This window comes from Garra rufa, chromosome 8 (genome assembly GCF_049309525.1).
Source record: "Garra rufa chromosome 8, GarRuf1.0, whole genome shotgun sequence".
In the NCBI taxonomy this organism is placed as follows: domain Eukaryota; kingdom Metazoa; phylum Chordata; class Actinopteri; order Cypriniformes; family Cyprinidae; genus Garra; species Garra rufa.
In genome coordinates this window covers 6302349-6325095 of record NC_133368.1, presented here as the reverse complement: position 1 = coordinate 6325095, position 22747 = coordinate 6302349, and the positions used below count along the sequence as shown (strand labels likewise).

The following is a 22747-nucleotide window of genomic DNA, read 5'->3' as shown; positions in this document are numbered from 1 at the left end:
GGTGGTGTTTTAGAAAGGATGAATTTAACGACTTTTCTGATATGGTTTTAAAGCACATAAAATATAAAAAAATATCAAGACAAGCACTGTTATAAAACTCCAAGAATATTTTCTTTAATGTTTTTTTTTTTTGGTTTAAACTGAATATTTATCTCTAATATAAAACATTGCACATGCAAGAAAAGTATTAAATGTAACAGTTTTTTGGCTATTTAGTACCAAGTTTGTCATTTCTTCATGCTGGGAAATACATGAAAACTTTATTAGCTGGGTTTCATAAAATGAAATGTGAAAATGAATGAAAAGTGAATTCACGGAATTACATTTAGATTCGTTCACACTGCATCAGATTGCTTTGACACACTGTTTTTGTCTTGTTTATAGTCAAAATATCAAAAAATCTAGTAAATACATCTTAATTTAAGATTTTATTTTTTAGATATTTTGACTAAAAACAAGACAAAAATACTAAGATAAGCCTTTTTTTGCAGTGCAGCGTTGAGCTGTATAACCAATCAAATGCATTTCTGTTTAACTTAGGAATACATTGACCAATCAGAGGTGCTTAGATTAGTCAGTGCTGCGTCGAATGCGCATGCTCACAAATTCCCTCATTATAAACAACACAGTTCAGATACGACGTAAATAAAAGATTAATTTCAAAGATTGATTATAATGGCAGTTTTTGCATAACTTGCACTGTACATGCTGCAATGTCATTACCCTATTCAATATTTGACGAGGCACTGTGTTGGAGCAAAGGTGAATGGTCTGCTGGTTTCAGAATTAGGCCGCATTTTGCCCGGTTTAGTTGCAGCGTTCTTTGAATGCAGTGTAAATCTGGAAGGTATGAAGAGGTCGCATCCTACCACATCAATCTTGTTTTCCGACGGTGAGAAAGTCGGTGACTGAGTGCGAGAGATCAAGTGTGCAATACAGATGAGTTGTAATTGTTTGCAGAAAGCGCTGTGGAAACCAGCCACAGACCTCAAACTGTCAATCAAAGCCCTCACTTCCTCTGAACTCCTTCCCAGCGTCCCCACTGGGCCACTACGTGTGACGCTACAACATGGGCTCAGTGTATGTTGGTTGCGGTGTATTTGTTGTGAATTTCAAGTAATGGCAGCAAAGTGCGTGCCGTGTGTCCGTCCTTCCTGGGCCACTGCTAATGTGTGATGAGCAGGACCACATGGAATCCGGCACCACAGAATTCCAGAAATTCCCACAGAAATGGAACTGTGATCTGCTGAGTTCTAAACATTTGGATGACACTGCTTTCAACTTCAGTTTGACTGTAGTGCTCTATATTTAAAGGAACAGCTCATTGTTTCCTCACCTTCAGATCGTTTCAAACCTGTGTGACTTTCTGTAGAACCCAAAAAAGATATTCTAAAGAATGAACATTGTCAGTTAAACTACTAAGTTTCTTTGCATCAACAAGAAACATTCTTCACAATATCTTCTTCAGGCAAGTTCCTGAAGCCATCTTGAATCATTCAGTGTCTCCGCGCCTTAAAACATTTATACGCCGCCTCTCCTCGAACATGCGCGCTGACATCGTAGCGCTCTAGCAGAGGTTAAACAGCTGTGCCTCAATACTATGATCAGAGCAATAATGAATGAGAGCCATATCAATTATTTGAGCTGTGGGAGCCGAGGGCTTGTTCGGGAAGAGAATGGTAAACACAGACAGGGGAGAGAGAGAATGAGTGCACTATCTCTGCGCTTTCCGCACAGAAAGGCATCTTTGTGACTGATCACAGCATTGGGTTGACCTCTGACCTCATGCAGACACACTTCCTGTCACTGAGTAGCTTGTCATGTGTGATAGAGTGTTTTTTATTCTGAAGAGATTGTTGAAGAATGTGTCCTAATGTTTGCAGATTGCTTGTTGTCAGTGATACAGTTGTGTACCAGATGACAGCTGGGACAAGCATGGTTAACACTGGACACAGCAGATTCTTTGATTTCCCAGTTTGTATTAAACATCGGGACACAGAACAAAAGCCTTTAGTTGCCAAGTCATGACTGCTTTACTTATTGACTAGCAGAGGTCAGCTATTTCCTTTCACTCAATTAGAGTCATTTGTGTCATATTGATTCATGTGTAGTGAATCACATCAAACAGCTGGAAAAAATGGCTTGAGTTACGTATAAATTAACTGGTTTTAAGTGCTAAATATTATTAAATAAAATGTAATTAATATAAATACACTACTGAAGTGATTAAACCTGCTGAATCATTTGACCTCTCGTCTTCACAGAGCCATGTGGTGGGCATTTAGATGCCAGTGACGCAGGATACATCACCACACCCGGTTACCCGCTGGAGTACCCGCCCCACCAGAACTGTCGATGGGTGATCACAGCGCCCGAACCGTCCCAGCGTATCGTCCTAAACTTTAACCCACACTTTGAGCTGGAAAAACTGGACTGCAGGTAAGCAGAAAAAGTTCTGAGGCTTTAGTTGATGATTGATTAAGAAACTATATATGTGACCCTGGACCGCAAAACCAGTAATAAGGGTATGTTTTTTGAAACTGAGATTTGTACATTATCTGAAAGCTGAAATAAGCTTTTCATTGATGTATGGTTTGTTAGGACAAAATTCTGCAGAGATACAACTGTTTGAAAATCTGGAAACTGAGGGCGCAAAAAAAATCAAAAATACTGAGAAAATCACATTTAAAGTAGTCTAAATTAAGTCCATAGCAATGCATATTACTAATCAAAAAGTACGTTTTGATATATTTACGGTAGGAAATTTACAAAGTATCTTCATGGAACATGATCTTTACTTAATATCCTAATGATTTTCGGCATAAAAGGAAAATGTATAATTTTGACCCATGTAATGTATTTTTGGCTACTGCTACAAATATACCCATGCTACTTATGACTGGTTTTGTGGTCCAGGGTCACATATAGGAATCTATATCTACCAGGGTTGGAAAATAACGAGGGCTTGTGGCAAAAATACCACCATACTGAATAAAAATACCCCTAAATTCAAGACAAAGTGGCAAAAAATGCCCCTGCACAATTAAAAAATGTATTACGGCTGTCGCGATTAAAATGAAATGTGAAAAAGAATGAAAAGTGTAATTTAGATTCACTCACACTGAATCAGATTGCTTTTACACACTGTTTTGTGCAACGTTGAGCTTTATAACCAATCAAACGTGTTTCTGTTGAACTTTGGAATGCATTGGCCAATCAGAGGTGCTTAGATTAATCAGCACTGAAAATGCCAGAGCTGTTGTTGAGTTTGCATGCTCGCGAATTCCCTCATCATAAACAACACAGTGCAGATATGATGCAAATAAAAGATTCATTTCGTAGCTTCAGTGATTATAAAATTTTTGGTTCGTTTTTTGCATAACTTGTGCTAGCTTGGCTAACGTCTTGAACTGACATGTTTGTCTGTGAAGCCAAAATAGTGACATGCCTAAAACAAAACAAAAACATGTTTTTTTATATCGATGTTAATAATTATTATGACAATATAAAGAGGAATAATCTACAATAATGATTTTTGTCGTAATATCGCAGCCCTATGAGCTCCTGTTTTTTTTACATGTATAATTTACAAATTCAAACAGTCTATTGTTATTGACAACAGTTTGAAATGTATCTATATCTATAATATAGGAAGAAACAATATTCTTTTATATGATGAGGTAAAAACAGAAATAAAGGGGAGTATTTCAAAACTGCCATGTCTGTATTTCAGACACTTAAGAGGCAACAAGGCAATCTTGTTTACTTTCTTTTATATAATGAATGGTATTTGATTAATTCTGCTGCTTTAAAAAATGTGTTGATTCGGAAAAGACTGCTGATGTTTCTTGCCTAGTGATTATTGGAGCCTTCCTGTGATGTCCCGCTGAGTCTGGCTCTAGTCGACATTACGCACACTCTCCTCACTTTAATTAAATATCCAATAAACAAAGCTTTGACACACATTTCTGGGAATCATGAAAACGTGCAGGCTTGAGCTCTCTGCGTGTGTTTCACCGGCAGCTGTGTCGACTCCTCCCTCTATTGGACAGCAGCAGAAATGCACGGATTATAACGGTACACGGAGTTTCACTGTTTTCACAGTTTGGGGGGATTTGTTTTAAAGCGTGATTCGTAAAATGGGACGAATTCGGCAGGAATTAGCGATCGCTAGTGAAGACTTTGACGTTCGTGAGTCATGTTTTACAAACCCTTCTCAGCAGAGCGACAAAGCCTGTCACAACCTGCCACTTCCAGCTCTCTCACTCTTCTGACTGAATATTGCCCTTTGTCCTTTTGGCATTTATTAACATTTTGGATCTATTAATTATACATAGAAGTGTTTTTAAAGAGAGATTTATGGGATGGCTTTTGACATTCCTTTGTTGAAATTGGAGCATTAATTTTTCAGCAGCTTTTGTTGAAAGTGTCTTCACTGAGCACTTCCAGTGAGCACAGCATCAGAGAGAGAGAGAGAGATCAAAAGACAGAGACAGGAAAGTCTGATATGTGTTTCGTTCCAGCACTTTGCTTACCCCTTAGTGGATTGTGCACGGGATAGTACTGTTGTTATTTTCGTCTCTCGTTTTCCCTCCACCCCTGGCTTGATTGACAGAAGATGCGGCCCGTTCCATTACATCACACATCCTTTTCCGTGCTTTCCTCCCGCAGGGGAGTTCTTTGCGCGTCCATTAGTAAACAGAACTCCATATTGAATCAGACACATTGCTACATTTGGAAAAGAGGAAAGTGGACAGTTTCCCAGTAGTTCTCAGGTTTACGCAGATCTAAGACTTAAAACAGATGTCTCTTTTTTTCAACCTTCCATCTTTACTCCACCAATCTGCTGCTCTGCTACAAATGTTCAGACTAGATTTTCACATCTTTTAATGACAATGTGAGCACTGTTTGTCTGTGCCAAACTAACCACCACAGTACTAGGGTGTTGTGGGTGGTCACCAGGGCATTGCTATGTGGTTGTTTAGGTATTCTGAGTGTTTTATAGTGTGTTCCCATGTGATTGCTATATTGGTTATGCATAGAAATAAAAATTTTATAATTTGTATCAATCTGTGTTAATACTTTAATTATTTCAAACATTATTAAATTATAATATGTATTTCAAATATAAAATATAAGTTTATCTATTGATACATAAAAATACAAATTATGTTTTGAATAAATATTTTATAATATTATCATAATAATAATATTAATTTATTATATATTATGAATATACACACACATATACACACATTTGATTAATAGAAATAGAAATATTTTTCTTATATAGTGTTTAAAAATATTTTATAATATTTAATGCAATTAAATATTATATTAATTTATTATATATTAAAATAAATTGATATATGAATTTGATATATAATTTATAAATATAAAAATAAAAAACATTTTATATTAATTTTTATATATATTATAGTACTTAAAATATTTTATATTTAATGCAATTAAATATAGTATTAATTTATTATATAGAAATAAAATGTATAATTTTTATTATAATAAAATTATATATAGATAAATAGAATAAATTGTTTTATAGATAGATAGATAGATAGATAGATAGATAGATAGATAGATAGATAGATAGACAGACACATTAAAAATATATATATATAAATGCAATTAAATATAATATCGATTTATATAATATATAATAAATATATTAATATAAATAAAAAATAAATTGTTATATTTAATTATATTTAAATAAATAAAATATATTAAACAATTATCATTATTTAAAATATAAATTTGATATATATTTGATAAGTATAAATATTTTTTAATGTAGTGTTTAAAATATTTTATATTTAATGCAATTAAATACAGTATTAATTTATTATATGTTCAAATAAATTTGATATTTAATTATATTTAAATAAATTATATATATAAAATTGTCGATAAATAGAAATAAATATTGTTTTAAATATAGTATGTAAAATATTTTGTAATACTTAATGCAATTAAATATAATATTAATTTATAATATATTGTAAATTATATATATATATACACACACACACACACACATTTAAATAAATAAATAAATACATTATATATATATATATATATATATATATATATATATATATAAACATTTAATAAATAGAAATATTAATTGTTTTAAGTATAGTGTTTAAAATAATGCAATTTAATAATGTAATAAATATAATGCAAATTAATATATGTAATAAAATAAATAGTTATATTTCATTATATTTAAATAAATAAAAATATATTTAACATCTATAAGTTCTTTACTTGTGTTTATAAAGTGTTATTTTAAGCTGATCATCATCCTGACCCTGTTCTCTACCTTTCTATCTCTCTGAAGTGACCATTTAAACCACATAAAGGTTAAGTGTGGTTATTTACGGCCTATGACTTCAGTCTAGTACACAAAGATAGAAGCTACTGTTAAGTCTGATCTGTAGGCCTCATAAAGGCACAAATTATATATCAGTCTCTTCTGTTTAACAAAAAGCCAGACTCTTCTCGGCTAAAATCATCAACCTGGCTCTCTCTTGTTTCTTTAAACTCCCTGACTCGTTCCCTGCTGTTTTTCTAGCCATTATTGTTTTTGTCTCTTCGCCAGGCAGATGAATTAAGGACAAAGTTGGGACTATTGAGTTCTGCTGGGGATCCAACACAATCGCAGTTGTAAATGCCTAGTAAACACAAGCACAAGTCGTAAAATGATCTATCCATTAACATGCTTAAACACAGCCACCCCTGATCCTCACATTAGCTTCGAGAACCGAAACCATCACGCAAAGCCATACAGGGAGGCGTCACAACAAAGTCTTTGTAAAGTGGACAGATGGTTTAATTGTGTTGTCGAGACTTAGACGCAGGGTAGGGTGGAGTGAAACAGACTTTTACCAGTTTTTTTACATTTAATAACAGCTCTTATCATGGGTGCGTGCATGGCTATAGTGCTTATAAGCATATTGCGGTATGGACACTGTGGGAAGGCTATTTATTTGATCTATGTTGATCCCGAGGTAGTAACAGCTCAGTATCTTTCCGTCGGACGCCAAACTGGCTCCATCAGCAGCTAAGCGCTATACTTAATTTATTTAACCTCCCTGTCAGATATGATTATGCAGCTTAGGGATCATATCTTGGCATCTCAGTCCTAACTGACAGATGTTTATATGCACACATGCTGAAAACTGGCTGCGCTAGAGGGTTTCCCCTTTGACCTCTCAAAGTTTAGTCTGCTTGTCTGCCACCACACCCCTATGTTTCATCTTTCCACTTATTTCTCCTTCAACTCTGTCATAACCTCCCTTTTTCATCCATTCTTTCCGCCTTGGTCTGTAATTCTCACTCGTCCTCCACCCATCTGAAAAGAGCAGCTCATGTGAATTTTCATACTGGTCTAGGCTGGTTTGGTTTTGGTTGGTTAGTATAAAAGCTAGTTGACTAAGGACTGGTTAGGCTAGTTAAATGTATGTAGTTGATATCCACTAATGTCAGTTTTTCTCTCCTTCCATTTCCCACTCACTTGTACCCTCTTTCTTTCCCCCATACATTGTGTCTGATTAAAATGATTCATTTCCCAAGGCACGGCCCATTCTCAGCATTGCTTTATTCCACATTCCCTATTCAGCTCTCTCTCATCATGCATAGATGAAGTAAACAGTGTTGATAGTCCAGCCACACTGTCACTGCAGACACTTCCTCCACAGATTTTCCAGTGCTCTGTGGGGACTGAAGGTAGGCTCTCAAACAGTTGTTACTAAAGCAAAGGATGCCATTTTGGAGGCAGTACGTCTTTGCAAAAACTTGACAGGTGTCCAGTGTTCAAAGCAGCATGGGACAACATGGGAATCTGAAGTTAGCATGTTGCTAAGCTAACAGTGTGATATTGTAATATGCATTGCAATACTTTAAAGAGATAAGTTCACTTCCAGAATAAAAATTGTGGTTAAAAAGTATATATGTGACCTTGGACCACAAAACCAGTCATAAGGTTAAATTTTACAAAACTGAGATATGTACATCATATGAAAGCTCAATAAATAAGCTTTCTATTGATGTATGGTTTGTTAGTATAGGACAATATTTGGTCGAGATACGTCTATTTGAAAATCTGGAATCTGAGGGTGCAAATAAATCAAAATACTGAGAAAATCACCTTTAAAGTTGTCCAAATTAAGTTCTTAACAATGCATATTACTAATCAAAAATTACATTTTGATATGTTTACAGTGGGAATTTTACAAAAAATCTTCATGGAACATGATCTTTCCTTAATTTCCTAATGATTTTTGGCATAAAAGAAAAATCGAAAATATACCCCAGCGACTTAAGACTGGTTTTGTGGTCCAGGGTCACATATAATTAAACATTTTTTTAGAAAATGACTGATCGTTTTGTTAGATAAGACCCTTATTCCTCGGCTGGGATCATGTAGAGCCCTTTGAAGCTGCATTGAAACTGCAATTTGGGCCTTCAACCCTATATTGAAGTCCACTATACAGTCTTAAAAATAAAGGTGCTTCACGATGCCATAGAAGAACCTTTTTTGTCTAAGTGGTTCCATAAAGAACCTTTAACATCTGAAGAACCTTTCTGTCTCACCAAAGGTTCTTTGTGGTGAAAGAAGGTTTTTCAGATTATAAAAAAGGGATGAGATGGGAAGAGATGGTTCTTTAAAGAACCTTTACCTGAATGGTTCTTTGTGGAACCAAAAATGGTTCTTCTATGGCATCGCTGTGAAGAACCTTTTAAAGCACCTTTATTTTTAAGAGTGTATGGAGAAAAATCCTGGAATCTTTTCCTCAAAAACCTTAATTTCTACATAGTCAGCATCATGGGTGCAGTAATTATTTTGGACTTTGGGTCTGTAGCTCATCTTTAAATGGTTTTGGAACACAGCCATTAGGTCACGAAAAGGAAGAGTAGAAAAAGTTGCCTTAGAGAGTGATGAAATCCAGAGAACTCTGGCATATCAGTTGGATGACAAGGACCAGATACAATCCCTAAAAAAAAAAGTCTATCTATCAAAGTTTACAGGCACAGCTCAGCGCTTACACGAAAGACACCGTTTCACTTGTCGTAGCGGCTTCATTCGAATTCATCGGATTGTTCCGCGGCTTCTTGGCACGGCATCAGATGTGTCCCGCTCCTAAAAGTTATAAATAGATTATTGTGGAATAAATATAATAAGCATGGGTTGATTTATCATGATATATCTGTAATGCAATCAGCAAAGCTGCTCGACTGAATGACATGGGTATAGAAACAGGTTCTCTCTCTCTCTCTCTCTCTCTCTCTCTCTCTCCTTTACCACTCTCTTACTCTATCCCTCTCTTTCATCTTTATCTGTTTTCTCCTTCCGCACTCTTTACACTTTCTTTTTCTCCCTCTAGCACAGTATTCCAGTTTTTGATATTATCTAATCACCATATTAATACACGAGGAATGGATTTTCCATTCTCCTCCATCCCGGGAATTTTATTAATTCAGTGATAACATTCCTAAGGCTTCCAGGGATATATGCGTAATAACATTTTTTAAAAAGTAGTAGTCAATTTAGTAAGTTTTTCTTTGTAAATTTTTAAAATATTTTTCATGCTGTGCATTTTTGGCTTTAGTTTTTGTATTTTTTTTTTTTTTTTTTTTTTTTTTGTTATTTTAACAAAATAGTATAGAATTTTTAAATCTGCCATTTTTCAGTTACATATACAGTGAGGTCAAAAGTTTACATCCCCCTTTCAGAATCGGCAAAATGTCAATTATTTCACCAAAATAAGAGGGATCATAGAAAATAGATGTTATTGTTTATTTAGTACTGACCTGAATAATATATTTTACATCAAATGTGTTTACATATAGTCCACAAGAGAAAATATTAATAATCGTACATCCCCTTGATTCTTAATACTGTGTTGTTACCTGAATGATCCACAGCTGTGTTTCTTTTAGTGATAGGTGTTCATGAATCCCTTGTTTGTTTAAACAGTTAAACTGGTCGCTGTTTTTCAGAAAAATTCTCCAGTCCCACAAATTCTTTGGTTTTTCAGCATTTTTTTTGTATTTGAACCCTTTCCAACAATGACTGTATGATTTTGAGATCCATCTTTTCACACTGAGGACAGCTGAGGGACTCATACACAACTGTTACAAAAGGTTCAAATGCTCACTGATGCTTCAAAAGGAAAAACGATTTATTGAGAGCCGGGGGGTGAAAACTTTTAAAGGGTATATTTAACTTATTTTGTGTTCTGGGAAGCATGTAACTATCTTCTGTGGCCTCCAAAGGAAAGTACTAAATTTAGGCAAAATAAGAAAAATGTACACGTTCAAAAGTTTTCACCCCCTGGCTCTTAATGCATAGTTTTTCCTTCTGGAGCATCAGTGAGCATTTTAACCTTTTGTAACCCACTTTTACAAACCCACTGTAACACTGTCAAATATATAAATGTTTTTAAAAATCAACCCAAAATTTATTCTGACACCTTCAACATTTCTCACATTATCACATTTTATTCTCAAGAGTTAAACTGTGTCAGAACAATTTTTTCTTGATAATGTCAGATAAATTTAATAGAAAGTATGTAACAAAACATGGTCAGGTCAAAGTGTCAAATCAAATTTTTGGTCCCAAAGTTTTTTTAATATCACTGATAGTCAAGAATTTTGGGGTATAACATGTGACAGTTTTATTTTGCTATCCTCACTTACATAAATGAACTAGTGTCCTGCATCCACAAGTAAAAAAATATAAAAAAAATTATACCTGGTGTCAGAATAATTTTTGGTTTTACTGTGTATATATATATATATATATATATACTTTTTTTTTTTACCAATTGTTTTGTAGTACATTTACAGTAGCACACTCCACACTCTTACTACAACGTGGGGAGCTGAGTATTGTCTTCTGTGATGAGGGATATCCGAACTGACGATCGCCAGAGAGCATTTTTAGACCTCTCAACTCCGGCCGCATGCAGAGCCGTGATCACAGACCCCGGGACACCCCACCGTCTCCAGCTGGGGAACGGAGACAGCTGCCTTTGTTTCTGTAGTAACCTCACAGCGGACGGTAGTGATACTACAGTACGCTAGCCCTGCATATACAGACTAGCCTCTTAGTTGCTCATGACTGACGTTGAGCGTCTATGAAAGGAACAATTTTACACAGCAGTTTCCCCCACTGTCTCTCGGCGTGGGGCTTTATCCGTGATAGATTTGACAAATGAACACGTCTAACCTCACAGCTAGATTTCCTCTCGAGTGAGGCCAACAGTAGCGCATGATATCATCGCTCGGTGCGGCTCCCCAGGGGTCCTTCTGATCAATGCGAGTTTTCCGCTTGTAATGAAGAATCGATGGATGGTGTGAAGCCGGACAGGACTCAGGGGGGTCACGCAGGTCTCCCACACAAATCACATCAGTTTCTTATGACAATTAATGGCTTGCTATATGCTTACAGAGCATATTTTATATATAACAGAAGATTTTAAATCTTTATTAGAGGTTACAGATTGCTCTCTGACATTTCAGATGGCAGTAACAACTCTACCTCGGTTTCTTTCTTCATACCTTTCTTGGTTTTATGACCAAATAAATGGTCGACTTGAGCACGGTCTGGGAATGCTCTCGAACAAGCAGTTAATATTTTAGAGGCACTTTCAGTATTTTAATTCTTCCACTGGGTGAAATTGAGGTTTTTAGGCAAAGCCTGTAATTATTTACTTTCAATCAAAGTAGCCTTTCCCCTGCAGTAAATCTGAATCTATTCATTTAGAGAAAAAAGTCTGAGATGTTTCAGAATGTGGGGGTCAAAGTGTACAAACATGATATCTTCTAAATATTTTATTCTAGGTGTAGTTGTGGGTTTAGAAAAGTGTATCAAGTGGTTTTTGATGAGAAGTGATTACATGAAAATCCAGTGGAGCATTTAATCTAACAATCCAATTATTTAAAACATGCTCTAGCAGAGATTTTGGCATTTTTGGCATCTATCTAGTTTGATTATCTTCCAAGTCACTAATGAACTTGTGACAAAATATCATAAAGTTTTATTAAAAGCATATTTTGTGATGTCAATAACAAAGATATATGTGACCCTGGACCACAAATCCAGTCGTAAGAGGAGTCCATTTTTTGAAAATGAGTTTTATACATCATCTGAAAGCTGAATAAACTTTCCATTGATGTATGGTTTGTTAGGATAGAACCGAGATACAACTATTTGGAAATCTGGAATCTGAGGGCGCAAAAAATCAAAATATTGAGAAAATGGCCTTTAAAGAAGGAAAAACAAGACATTAAGAGTCAGAGGGTGAAAACTTTTAAAGGGTAAATTTAACTTATTTTGTGTTCTGGGAAATATGTAATATGTATCTTCTGTAGCTGCTCAAGGGCAGTACTATGTGAAAACAAATTATATTTAGGCAAAATAAGAAAAATGTACACATATTCATTCTGTTCAAAAGTTTTCACCCCCTGTCTTTTAATGTATCGTTTTTCCTTCTGGACCATCAGTGAGCGTTTGAACTTTCACTTTCACAAACCCACTATAACACTGTCAAATAAATATTTTTCCATAAATACTGCATTATAAAGGTGGGGTGTGTCATTTCCATTAATGCCACCAAACAGAATTGCAAAGTAATGATTGTTGTTCAGGTTTCAAACATTCGTCCCATCATCTTCTGCCTTTAGTTGAGCCAATGTTGGTATATTCGGCCTAGCAAAATACGAAAATGACCTTCACTTTTAATAATAACTTAATATCTGACTCTCATTTGCAGTATGTTGCTGTAGGACAAAAATAGTCTCAGCATTGTCAGCAAAAATATGTGCATTTGCCTTGTTAGATGCCAGGATCTGCAGGGGACGGCTGATGCTTGATACGTTTGTGCAGGTGTGAAAAAGTGTCCTGGCTCATTGATACAACGTGTGAAAGGCAATTAACATGCAGGCTCTGATGGTACATCTGCAGATACTTACTCTGCTGTGGTCAAGTCAAACATTCACACGCACATACACAAGCTCAGGGTGCCAAAGCCTGTGTTTACCCTAATTTGCTGGTGTAAAGTAAGAGTGAAAACAAGGAAAAAGAAAAACAAGTGGAAACGTGGCGAACAGAGTAAACAGAATCAGTCTTTGACACACAAAAACTGTCGAGTTTATGTAACATGAACACATTTTTTAGGGTCGGTCAACAATGCCAGCATTCTTACCCCAAACAGATTCACCATAGTAGCAACATTCAATAATAAGATCCATGAAAATCAAATTACCCTCACATCCACAGCAAAAACAAGCCAGCGTTTGTGTTGTTGTTTGTTGCCCATGTGACTGTAATGGTCTCACACAGCATGTGTCCTTAGTGTTAGGTGAATGCTGTTTTTGTAAGAGGGTTTGTTTCCTAGTTAATTGGCGACTGTTCTGAATCAGTAAAAGTGAGAGTCACTTTTAACTCTGTGCTGATTTGAAATGAAAGCATCTAATAGTTCAAAAGAAAACAGAATGCTGTGTGTGGTTGTGTTTTATGTGTCCAGAAGTTTATTTGAGAGTGTTTGTGTGTGTTTAAGTCTGGTTAAAGACAGCTGCTGGTGTCTGTCAGATGGTTTCTCTGTACTTTCATCTTTCTGCCTGTCATGTTTTCATCCTTTATCACAGAGTGGCCTGTCATTTTGAGGAAAGAGACAGAAGTGTGGGTTGAGGTGGGACGTGTTATCAAAGGCACCGAGGAGGGCTGTACAAATGTTTGATTGGAGGGTGTTTGGTAGCTTCGGCTCCAGAGATATCCTCCTTTACTCTTACAGAATCTGTGAACCCCACAACCTGACAAATACAAGACAAACAGACAGGGTTAGAGGAATTAAGATGTTAGACAATCTTTGAATGCTGAAAGTTGGAAAGTTTAAAGAAGTTTAAATCTTTAAAGGATCCTGATGTTCATGTCTTTCTTTCTTCAGTCGAAAAGAAATTAAGGTTTTTGAGGAAAACATTCCAGGATTTTTCTCCATATAGTGGACTTCAGTTGGGAATCAATGAGTTGAAGGTCCAAATTGCAATTTCGGTGCAGTTTCAAAGTGCTCTACATGAGAAATAATGGTCTTATCTAGTGAAACAATTGCTCATTTATTAGAAAAAATACATTTTTGTATACTTTTTAACCACAAATGCTCATTTTGCACTAGCTTGACTTCACACATTATGCAGTCACGTTGGAAAGGTCACATCTGACATAGGCGAATGTACCGACCCAGTGTTTACAAAACGATTGTGCAAAGCAAGTCAAATGCCCTTTACAAAAAAGGTAAAACAACAATTTTGGTAGTGAATTTTAACTCATAAGAAAGAAAAAATACTTTTTTATCACCCTAAAATGTAAGCAAACAAGAATGCCGCTTACTTTTTGATCACATTGTCTTATTTGTGTCTGTTTTGATGTCTTTTAATACATTTTAGGACAAACCTATGAGACTTGGATTGGCACGTCAATGAATCATAACTGAGAACTTCATTAAATTTCCCAAACTATGACAGAACAATGCATTTGTCCTCTAGGAATACACTGAATAAATATGTCAGAAAAGAGAACGCATAGTTTCTTCAACTCGAGGCTCATTGATTTCTCTGTCTGTGCAGTTGTCTCTTGAGTTGGAGCAGTGTTTTAGACAATGACTCTCTAATGCTGAAGGGTACAGATGTTCGGAGGGACCACGGGCTTGCTGAATTGGTGGTTAAATGAGGCACAGCTTGCTGTGTGGAGTCACGCTCTTCTGCTAGTACAGCTACATAAACCTCAGCCTTATTAACACGACAGCGCTGTGCTAAGTAGCAGCGCTTTTTACCTTTGCTGCCTGCTGGCTGGATGTGTTATTTTAAAAAGAAACTCTTTGATTCACATGTTCAAAAGAGAGATAATACACCTTTTTATTTATTTTTTCATTTACCGCCATCAGGTCCATTTTTAAAAGCTTTTCAAAGGAAGAATCTGTTTAGTAACCAGGCAGAATGTGTTAGGTGTGTATAATTGACATAGTTTCATAGTTAATTGAGATCAAACACCTTTTATCACCACAATCCCATTGTAATTTCTTCTGGCAAGGCTGTTTGTATCTTCAGAGTTAACAGAGAAAAAAAAGAAAGAAAACAAGAAAAGATCAAACTCATTATGTTGCGGTAGCAGAACAGACAGACCTTTAACACACTGTGTTGTGTGTTTGATCTATCTGTTGTGTTTACAGTCATGCAAAACTCTTTGCATTTCTTTCTGTGAGGGACTGTTATGATGGACTGCTTTGCTAGCAGTATTAGAGTTTGTTTTTTATTTATTTATCGCATCAGTTAATACCGGTTATATGTCGGATGTGTAATACACATGCCCTTTTTCTCTATTTTTGTGTTTAGGTTGCCTTTGTCGTCACTTAAAACTACACTCTAAAATGTTTGGGTTAAAAACAACCATTTCTGGGTTGTTTTGGGTAAATATTAGACAGAACACATGCTGGGATATTTTGACCCAGCTTGTTGGGTTTTATACATTGACCCATTTAGGTTGTTTTTTTTACATAATGCTGGGTCAGCCAACTTACGAAAGGTTTACCCAACATTGGGTTACACTGAGCCAGCGCTGGGTAGGTTTGTAAGGGAGTTCCAGCTGAGTTACAGAAAAACTACCCAGAAAAACTACCCAAAAATTAACCCTATAAAATGACCCAACAAGCTAAAGCCAGCATTTGGGTTAAAATAAATGACCCAGCATTTTTAGAGTTCAGAAAACTACCCAACAACTGGGTATAAATGTTAAAAATAAGCCAATAAAATGATCCAACAAGCTAAACCCAGCATTTGGGTTAAAATAAATGACCCAGCATTTTTAGAGTTCAGAAAACTACCCAACAACTGGGTATAAATGTTAAAAATAAGCCAATAAAATGATCCAACAAGCTAAACCCAGCATTTGGGTTAAAATAAATGACCCAGCATTTTTTGAGTGCAGAAAAACTACCCAGCAACTGGGTTTAAATGTTAAAAATAACCCAATAAAACTACCCAACAGGCCGAGCCCAGCATTTGGGTTAAAAAAGCAACCCAGCATTTTTAGAGTGCAGAAAAATTACCCAGCAACTGCGTGAAAATGTTACAAATAAACCAATAAAATGACCCAACAAGCTAAACCCAGCATTTGGGTAAAAACAAAATAACCCAGCATTTTTAGAGTTCAGAAAACTACCCAACAACTGGGTATAAAGGTTAAAAATAACACAATAAAATGACCCAACAAACTAAACCCAGCATTTGGGTAAAAAACAAAATAACCCAGCATTTTTAGAGTGCATAAAAACTACCCAGCAACTGGGTATAAATGTTAAAAAATAAGCCAATAAAATTACCCAACAAGCTAAACCCAGCATTTGGGTAAAAACAAAATAACCCAGCATTTTTTAGAGTGCAGAAAAACTACCCAGCACCTGGGAAAAAATATTAAAAACAACCCAATTAAATGATTCAACAAGCTAAAGCCAGCATTTGGGTTAAAATAAATGACCCAGCATTTTTAGAGTTCAGAAAAACTACCCAACAACTGGGTATAAATGTTAAAAACAACCCAATAAAATGACCCAACAGGCTGAACCCAGCATTTGGGTTAAAAAAGTAACCCAGCATTTTTAGAGTGCAAAAAATTACCCAGCAACTGAATATAATGTTAAAAATAACACAATAAAATGACCCAACAAACTAAACCCAGCATTTGGGTAAAAACAAAATAACCCAGCATTTTTTAGAGTGCAGAAAAACTACCCAGCGCCTGGGAAAAAATATTAAAAACAACCCAATTAAATGATCCAACAAGCTAAACCCAGCATTTGGGTTAAAAAAGTAACCCAGCATTTTTAGAGTGCAGAAAAATGACCCAGCAACTGCGTAAAAATGTTACAAATAGCCCAATAAAATGACCCAACAAGCTAAACCCAGCATTTGGGTAAAAACAAAATAACCCAGCATTTTTAGAGTGCAAAAAAATTACCCAGCAACTGGGTATAAATGTTAAAAATAACACAATAAAATGACCCAACAAGCTAAACCCAGCATTTGGGTAAAAACAAAATAACCCAGCATTTTTTAGAGTGCAGAAAAACTACCCAACAACTGGGTAAAAATGTTAAAAAATAACACAATAAAATGACCCAACAAACTTAACCCAGCAATTGGGTAAAAACAAAATAACCCAGCATTTTTTAGAGTGTAGAAAAACTACCCAGCAACTGGGTAAAAATATGAAAAAAAAAAAACCCAATTAAATGACCCAGTAAGCTGAACCATGCATTTGGGTAAAAAAAAAAAAAACCTTAACCTCTTGTTTTAACATATTTGTGTTTGGTCTTCTCCATAGGTATGACTTTATCGAGATCCGGGATGGGAACTCGGAGAGCGCCGATCTGTTGGGGAGACACTGCAGTAACATCGCACCCCCTGCGATCATCTCCTCAGGCCCCGTTCTGCACATCAAATTCGTCTCTGACTACGCCCACCAGGGGGCAGGGTTTTCGCTGCGCTATGAAATCTATAAGACAGGTAAGCGTGTGCTACCCAGCAGGATGTAGTTTATCATAAACAACGCAGTGTCAAAGCCTCACCTGTTGTTTACGCATCTCTCCTGTGAGCTTTAAGCAGGAGTCTTCTGTACTAACAAAGCATTTACAGTGTAGAGAGAGTTCGTGTGGGTCCACTGAGCCTGTAAAGTAAGCAGGATTTCTGTGTCTCTCTTAACACGTATCACAAATTCTTCCTTTCACACAGGAAACACGTACCTCACCTCTTGCTTTATCTACCCACCAATCCTTGCAGCATGGGCCGCTATGTGTCAAATCCCACCTGCATGAGAAGTGTTGATTGGCTTTTGTCAGTCGGAGGGAAGAGTCCCCATTGGTCAGCGTGGTGTCATTGACAGCCCACCATTTTTATTACTTGTTTTGTAGAGGTGTAGCTTTTGTAAACTGGAGGGAAAGGCTCTGATTGGGGAATTCAAAAGCAGGAAGGCAGGATTACCATTTATGACAAGTTCCAAATGGCTTTTATGGATTGGAGGAAAAAGCTGTGATTGGTTATTGGATCAAATAAGCTTCTTTCCTCTGGAGTGATTTTATCATAGCTAGGTTATGCACCATTCAGAATTTAATTCAGAATGCCTTTCAAATTGCAGTTCAGTTCTTTAATTTGAATTGAGGTAGCAAACAGGATGAGTATTTATTATTTGAATGTGAATGTACGAAAGTGAAATTAAAATAAGTGAAATTCATAACTGTTTTTATCTACAAATCAAAATTTATCTAAGCAACCTGGAATTATTTTCCTTGAATCTCATTTGAATGTTTGGAAAGAAAAGCTGTAAAAAGTAAGAAAGTAAACCTTGAAGTTTGGATAGATGGATGGATGGATAGATAAGTGGGTAGATGGATAGGTAAATAAATACAAAATTGTAAGGTAGATGGTAGATGGATGGTAGCGAGATATTATGTATGCAATTTTGAAAATTCAGTAGAAAATTGTTTTTATATTTCTTCATATTAGGGCCCTATTAAATACATTGTATTTTTTTCCAAATTCTGTTTTTGCCATTTTAATTTTCCTGGATTCCCTTTTCTCTGTTTTAATTTTTCTAGACTGTTTTAATGGTTAAATTAAACATATTAATCATGAAATTATAAAACTTACACAATTTAACATCAATTTATTAGAAGATTTTTCTTAAATTCAGTTTTATTTTTTACCAAATTCTTTGTTTTCCATGAATTTTCTGGATTCCATTTTAATGGTTAAACTTAAAATATAAATCATGAAATCTCGAAACTTACACAATTTAACAGCAGTTTATTAAGTTTTATTGTTTTTTTTTTTCTCTCAAATTCAGTTTTATTTTGACCAAATTCAGTTTTTTTCCTGTTTTAATTTTTCTAGACTCTGTTTTAATGGTTAAATTAAAATTTTTTGAAAATTTGACAAAAGCATGTCTAAATAATTGCTCTAGTAAAGATTTAATTTATTACTATTTTATTTTATTTTATTTTTTCAGAAATACTGTATATTTACATTTTTCTGGTAAATAATTATTCTGGTAAATATTCCTTAAAAATAATGTTTTAAAAATAATTTTATTAGTAGTAGTAGTAATACTATCAATACGTTAAGTAATTTGTGACCCTGGACCACAAAACCAGTCATAAGGTTAAATTTTACAAAACTGAGATGTATATACGAATATGAAAGCTCAGTAAATAAGCTTTCTATTGATGTATGGTTTATTAGGATAGGACCATATTTGGCCGAGATACATCTATTTGAAAATCTGGAATCTGAGGGTGCAAAAAAATCAAAATCCTGAGAAAATCACCTTTAAAGTTGTCCAAATTAGGTTCTTAACAATGCATATTACTAATCAAAAATTACATTTTGATACATTTACAATAGGAATTTTACAAAAAATCTTCATGGAACATGATCTTTACTTAATTTCCTAATGATTTTTGGCATAAAAGAAAAATCAATAATTTTGACCCATGCAATGTATTTTTGGCTATTGCTACAAACATACCCCAGCGACTTAAGACTGGTTTTGTGGTCCAGGGTCACATATATTTCTGTCATAGTTTCTTCAAGTTAATTCATAAAAAAGTTAGTTTTTTATTTTGACGGATTGCTGTAAAAAAAGTAAAATGCTGATGAAGTGACTCTCAGAATAGTTCTAGAGATTATGTTTTATGTGTTCATGTACTCATATATTGAGGCGGCAGAGGCTGAAAACACCACCAACATCACCTGCGCCTCGGTATGTGTAGTTAATGAAACCACGTGTCTGAACCATTTTTTAACAGTATATTTGCCGCTTAATATTTACAGACACGACTAGTCCATATCGTGTTTTGATTTAAGTGTACTGACCTACTTTTGATTCATTTGCCAAATTCCGTGACATTTCGCATTATACAGTAAATTCCATTTTAATGACTGGATCCCATGATTCCGTCCTCATTTTCCACATTACAAAATTGTTTTGTCGCTACTGTATGTGTGAACGCCCTTTGAGCAGCCAGATTCACTGTAGCTGACCTCTCTGGTGCCTGCTCACACTGTACGATTTCTCTCTCCTTCACGGCGCCTGGTCGACACGCACCGGCACAAATTCAGATCAAGGCGGCTGCTGGCGGGCAAAATAAACAGCGTGGAGACATCCCTTGTTCCTTTTTCAACCTTCTGAAAGCATTCCGGGAATGCCTCTTTAATTGACTCCTGATATACCCTCCCTTGAGGCCGGCCGGGGGGGCAGGGCAGCTGGGGTTACTAACACAACATGTGTGATGGTCTTTCCTCTTAGCTCCCCACAGTAGTAGCCATGCAGAGCAGCTGTCACAAAGCTAGAGGAAGACATCGGTCGGAAATGACCGGTTAGAGGTGTGCAGTTGGTGGGTTCGGGCCTACAGAGGAGTGGCAGTTGCTTCTGAGGGACTGAAACACAAAAGCGAGTCCTTAATGAGATCCGCCAGACGGATGACAAGCTAAACTCACTCATTAGTGTGGACACCCGACGCTGAGAGATATGAGTGAACGCTTTATCGCGAACAGAGGCCCCACACCTCCCGCTTTACGGAGGAAGTGATGACACAATCCGTTGAGTGTGATCTGATAGTGTGAGAGCTCCATAGCAACCTGGCTAACGCGGAGCAGAGGTACGAAGGGAGACAGTGATGAACGCTGTAACAACGGCAGGTCGCAGGTTTTTTTAATCATAAACAAGCAATAATGATGAGACCCGTTGGCGTGTGGAAGCTCGCAGTTGCCATGGCATTAACAAGATCTCATTATACTCAGAGGATGCGTGTGAAAATGTGTGGGAGTGTGTGTGTGGATGTGTGCGGGTTCAAACACAAAGACAAAGAGATTTTTTTTTCTTTGGACTGAATTTTGATGAAAAAGTGTGTTTGTTTATGACTCAATGAGCTGGTGTTTTATGAAGATTCTTTCTGTCATAAACATAAAAATCTTAAGTAGCACGGGTATATTTGTAGCAATAGCCAAAAATACATTGCATGGGTCAAAATTATCGATTTTTCTTTTATGCCAAAAATCATTAGGATACTAAGTAAAGATCATGCTCCATGAAGATATTTTGTAAATTTCCTACTATAACTATATCAAAATATTTTTTTATTAGTAACATGCATTGTTAAGAACTTAATTTGGACAACTTTAAAGGCAATTTAGATTTTTTGCACCCTCAGATTCCAGATTTTCAAATAGTTGTCCTATCCTAACAAACCATACATCAACGGAAAGCTTATTTATTAAGCTTTCAGATGATGTATCAATCTCAATTTCAAATAATTGACTCTTTTGACTGGTTTTGGGGTTTTTGTTATTAAAAAAAGAAAGTATTAAATTAGGATATCAAATGAAAATAAGATATTTATAATGTTACAAAATATTAATTTTTCTAATAAAAGCTTTTGAACTTTCTATTAATCAAAGAATCCTAAAAAATTAAGCAGCACAACTGTTGTCAAAATTGATAATAATGATAAATATTTATTTAGCATCAAACCATCATATTGGAATGATTTATGATTAATCATGATACTGAAAACTGGAGTCACTCAATAAGTTACATTTTAAATATTTTTAATAATATTTCACAGTATTAGTTTTTACAATATTACTAAACAAATAAATGCATTTGTGTGTTTGTATGTATATATATATATATATATATATATATATATATATATATATATATATATATATATATATATATATATATATATATACATACATACATACAAACATACACTGGTGTTCAAAAGTTTTGGACCAGTTTGATTTTTTATGTTTTTTAAAGAAGTCTTTTCTGCTCATCAAGGCTGCATTTATTTGATTAAAAAATTGTAAAATAATATTTCAATTAAAATAGAGGTTTTCCATTTAAATATACTTTGAAATTGAATTTATTCCTGTGATGCGAACCTGAATTTTCAGCATCATTACTCAGTGTAATGTAATCAATTGAAAACAGTTGTGCTTTTTTTTTGGAACCTGTGATACTTTTTTAGCGTTCTTTGATGAATAAAGCATTAATAAAAACAGCTTTTAATTAAAATAGAAATATTTTGTAACAATATACACTACCATTCAGAGTTTGGGATCTGTATTTTTTTCTTTCTATCTTTCTTTAAAAGAAATTATAAAAATTCATAAAAAGTGATAGTAAAGACTTATATTGTTAGAAAAGATTACAATTTTGAATAAATACTGTTCTTTTTAACTTTTTATTCATCAAAGAATTCTGAAAAAAATATCACATGTTCCAAAAAAATGTTAAGCAGGATCATGTGACACTGAAGACTGGAGTAATGGCTGATGAAAATTCAGCTTTGCATCATAGGAATAAATTCTATTTTAAAGTATATTAAAATAAAAAAACCTGTTGTTTTTAAACAAATAAATGGAACTTTGATGATGAGCATAAGAGACTTCTTTAAAAAACATTAAAAATCTTACTGATCCCAAACTTTTGAACGACAGTGTACATACGTATGTGTAAGTATATTTTAAATGCATATTAATGAATTAATGAAAGAACATTTTGTGAAACAGAGGGGGAAATTTTAAAAAAAAGTAAATGATAAAAAAATGAGATAAAAGAAAGGGGAAAAATGAAAGGAAATTTCTCCAAAACAGCAGCAGCAAT

At 35.0% G+C, this 22747-nt stretch overlaps 1 protein-coding gene across 2 annotated transcripts in view; it reads left to right on the top strand.

Moving 5' to 3' along the window:
- The window catches only part of nrp2b (neuropilin 2b), a 91567-nt gene that overhangs the window by 7042 nt on the left and 61778 nt on the right, over positions 1-22747 (top strand). For both annotated transcript variants that reach the window (XM_073845264.1, XM_073845265.1), the window contains exons 2-3: positions 2265-2439; positions 17402-17583. In XM_073845264.1, coding sequence (XP_073701365.1) covers positions 2265-2439; positions 17402-17583 — 357 coding nt within the window. The remainder of the gene's footprint in view (positions 1-2264; positions 2440-17401; positions 17584-22747) is intronic.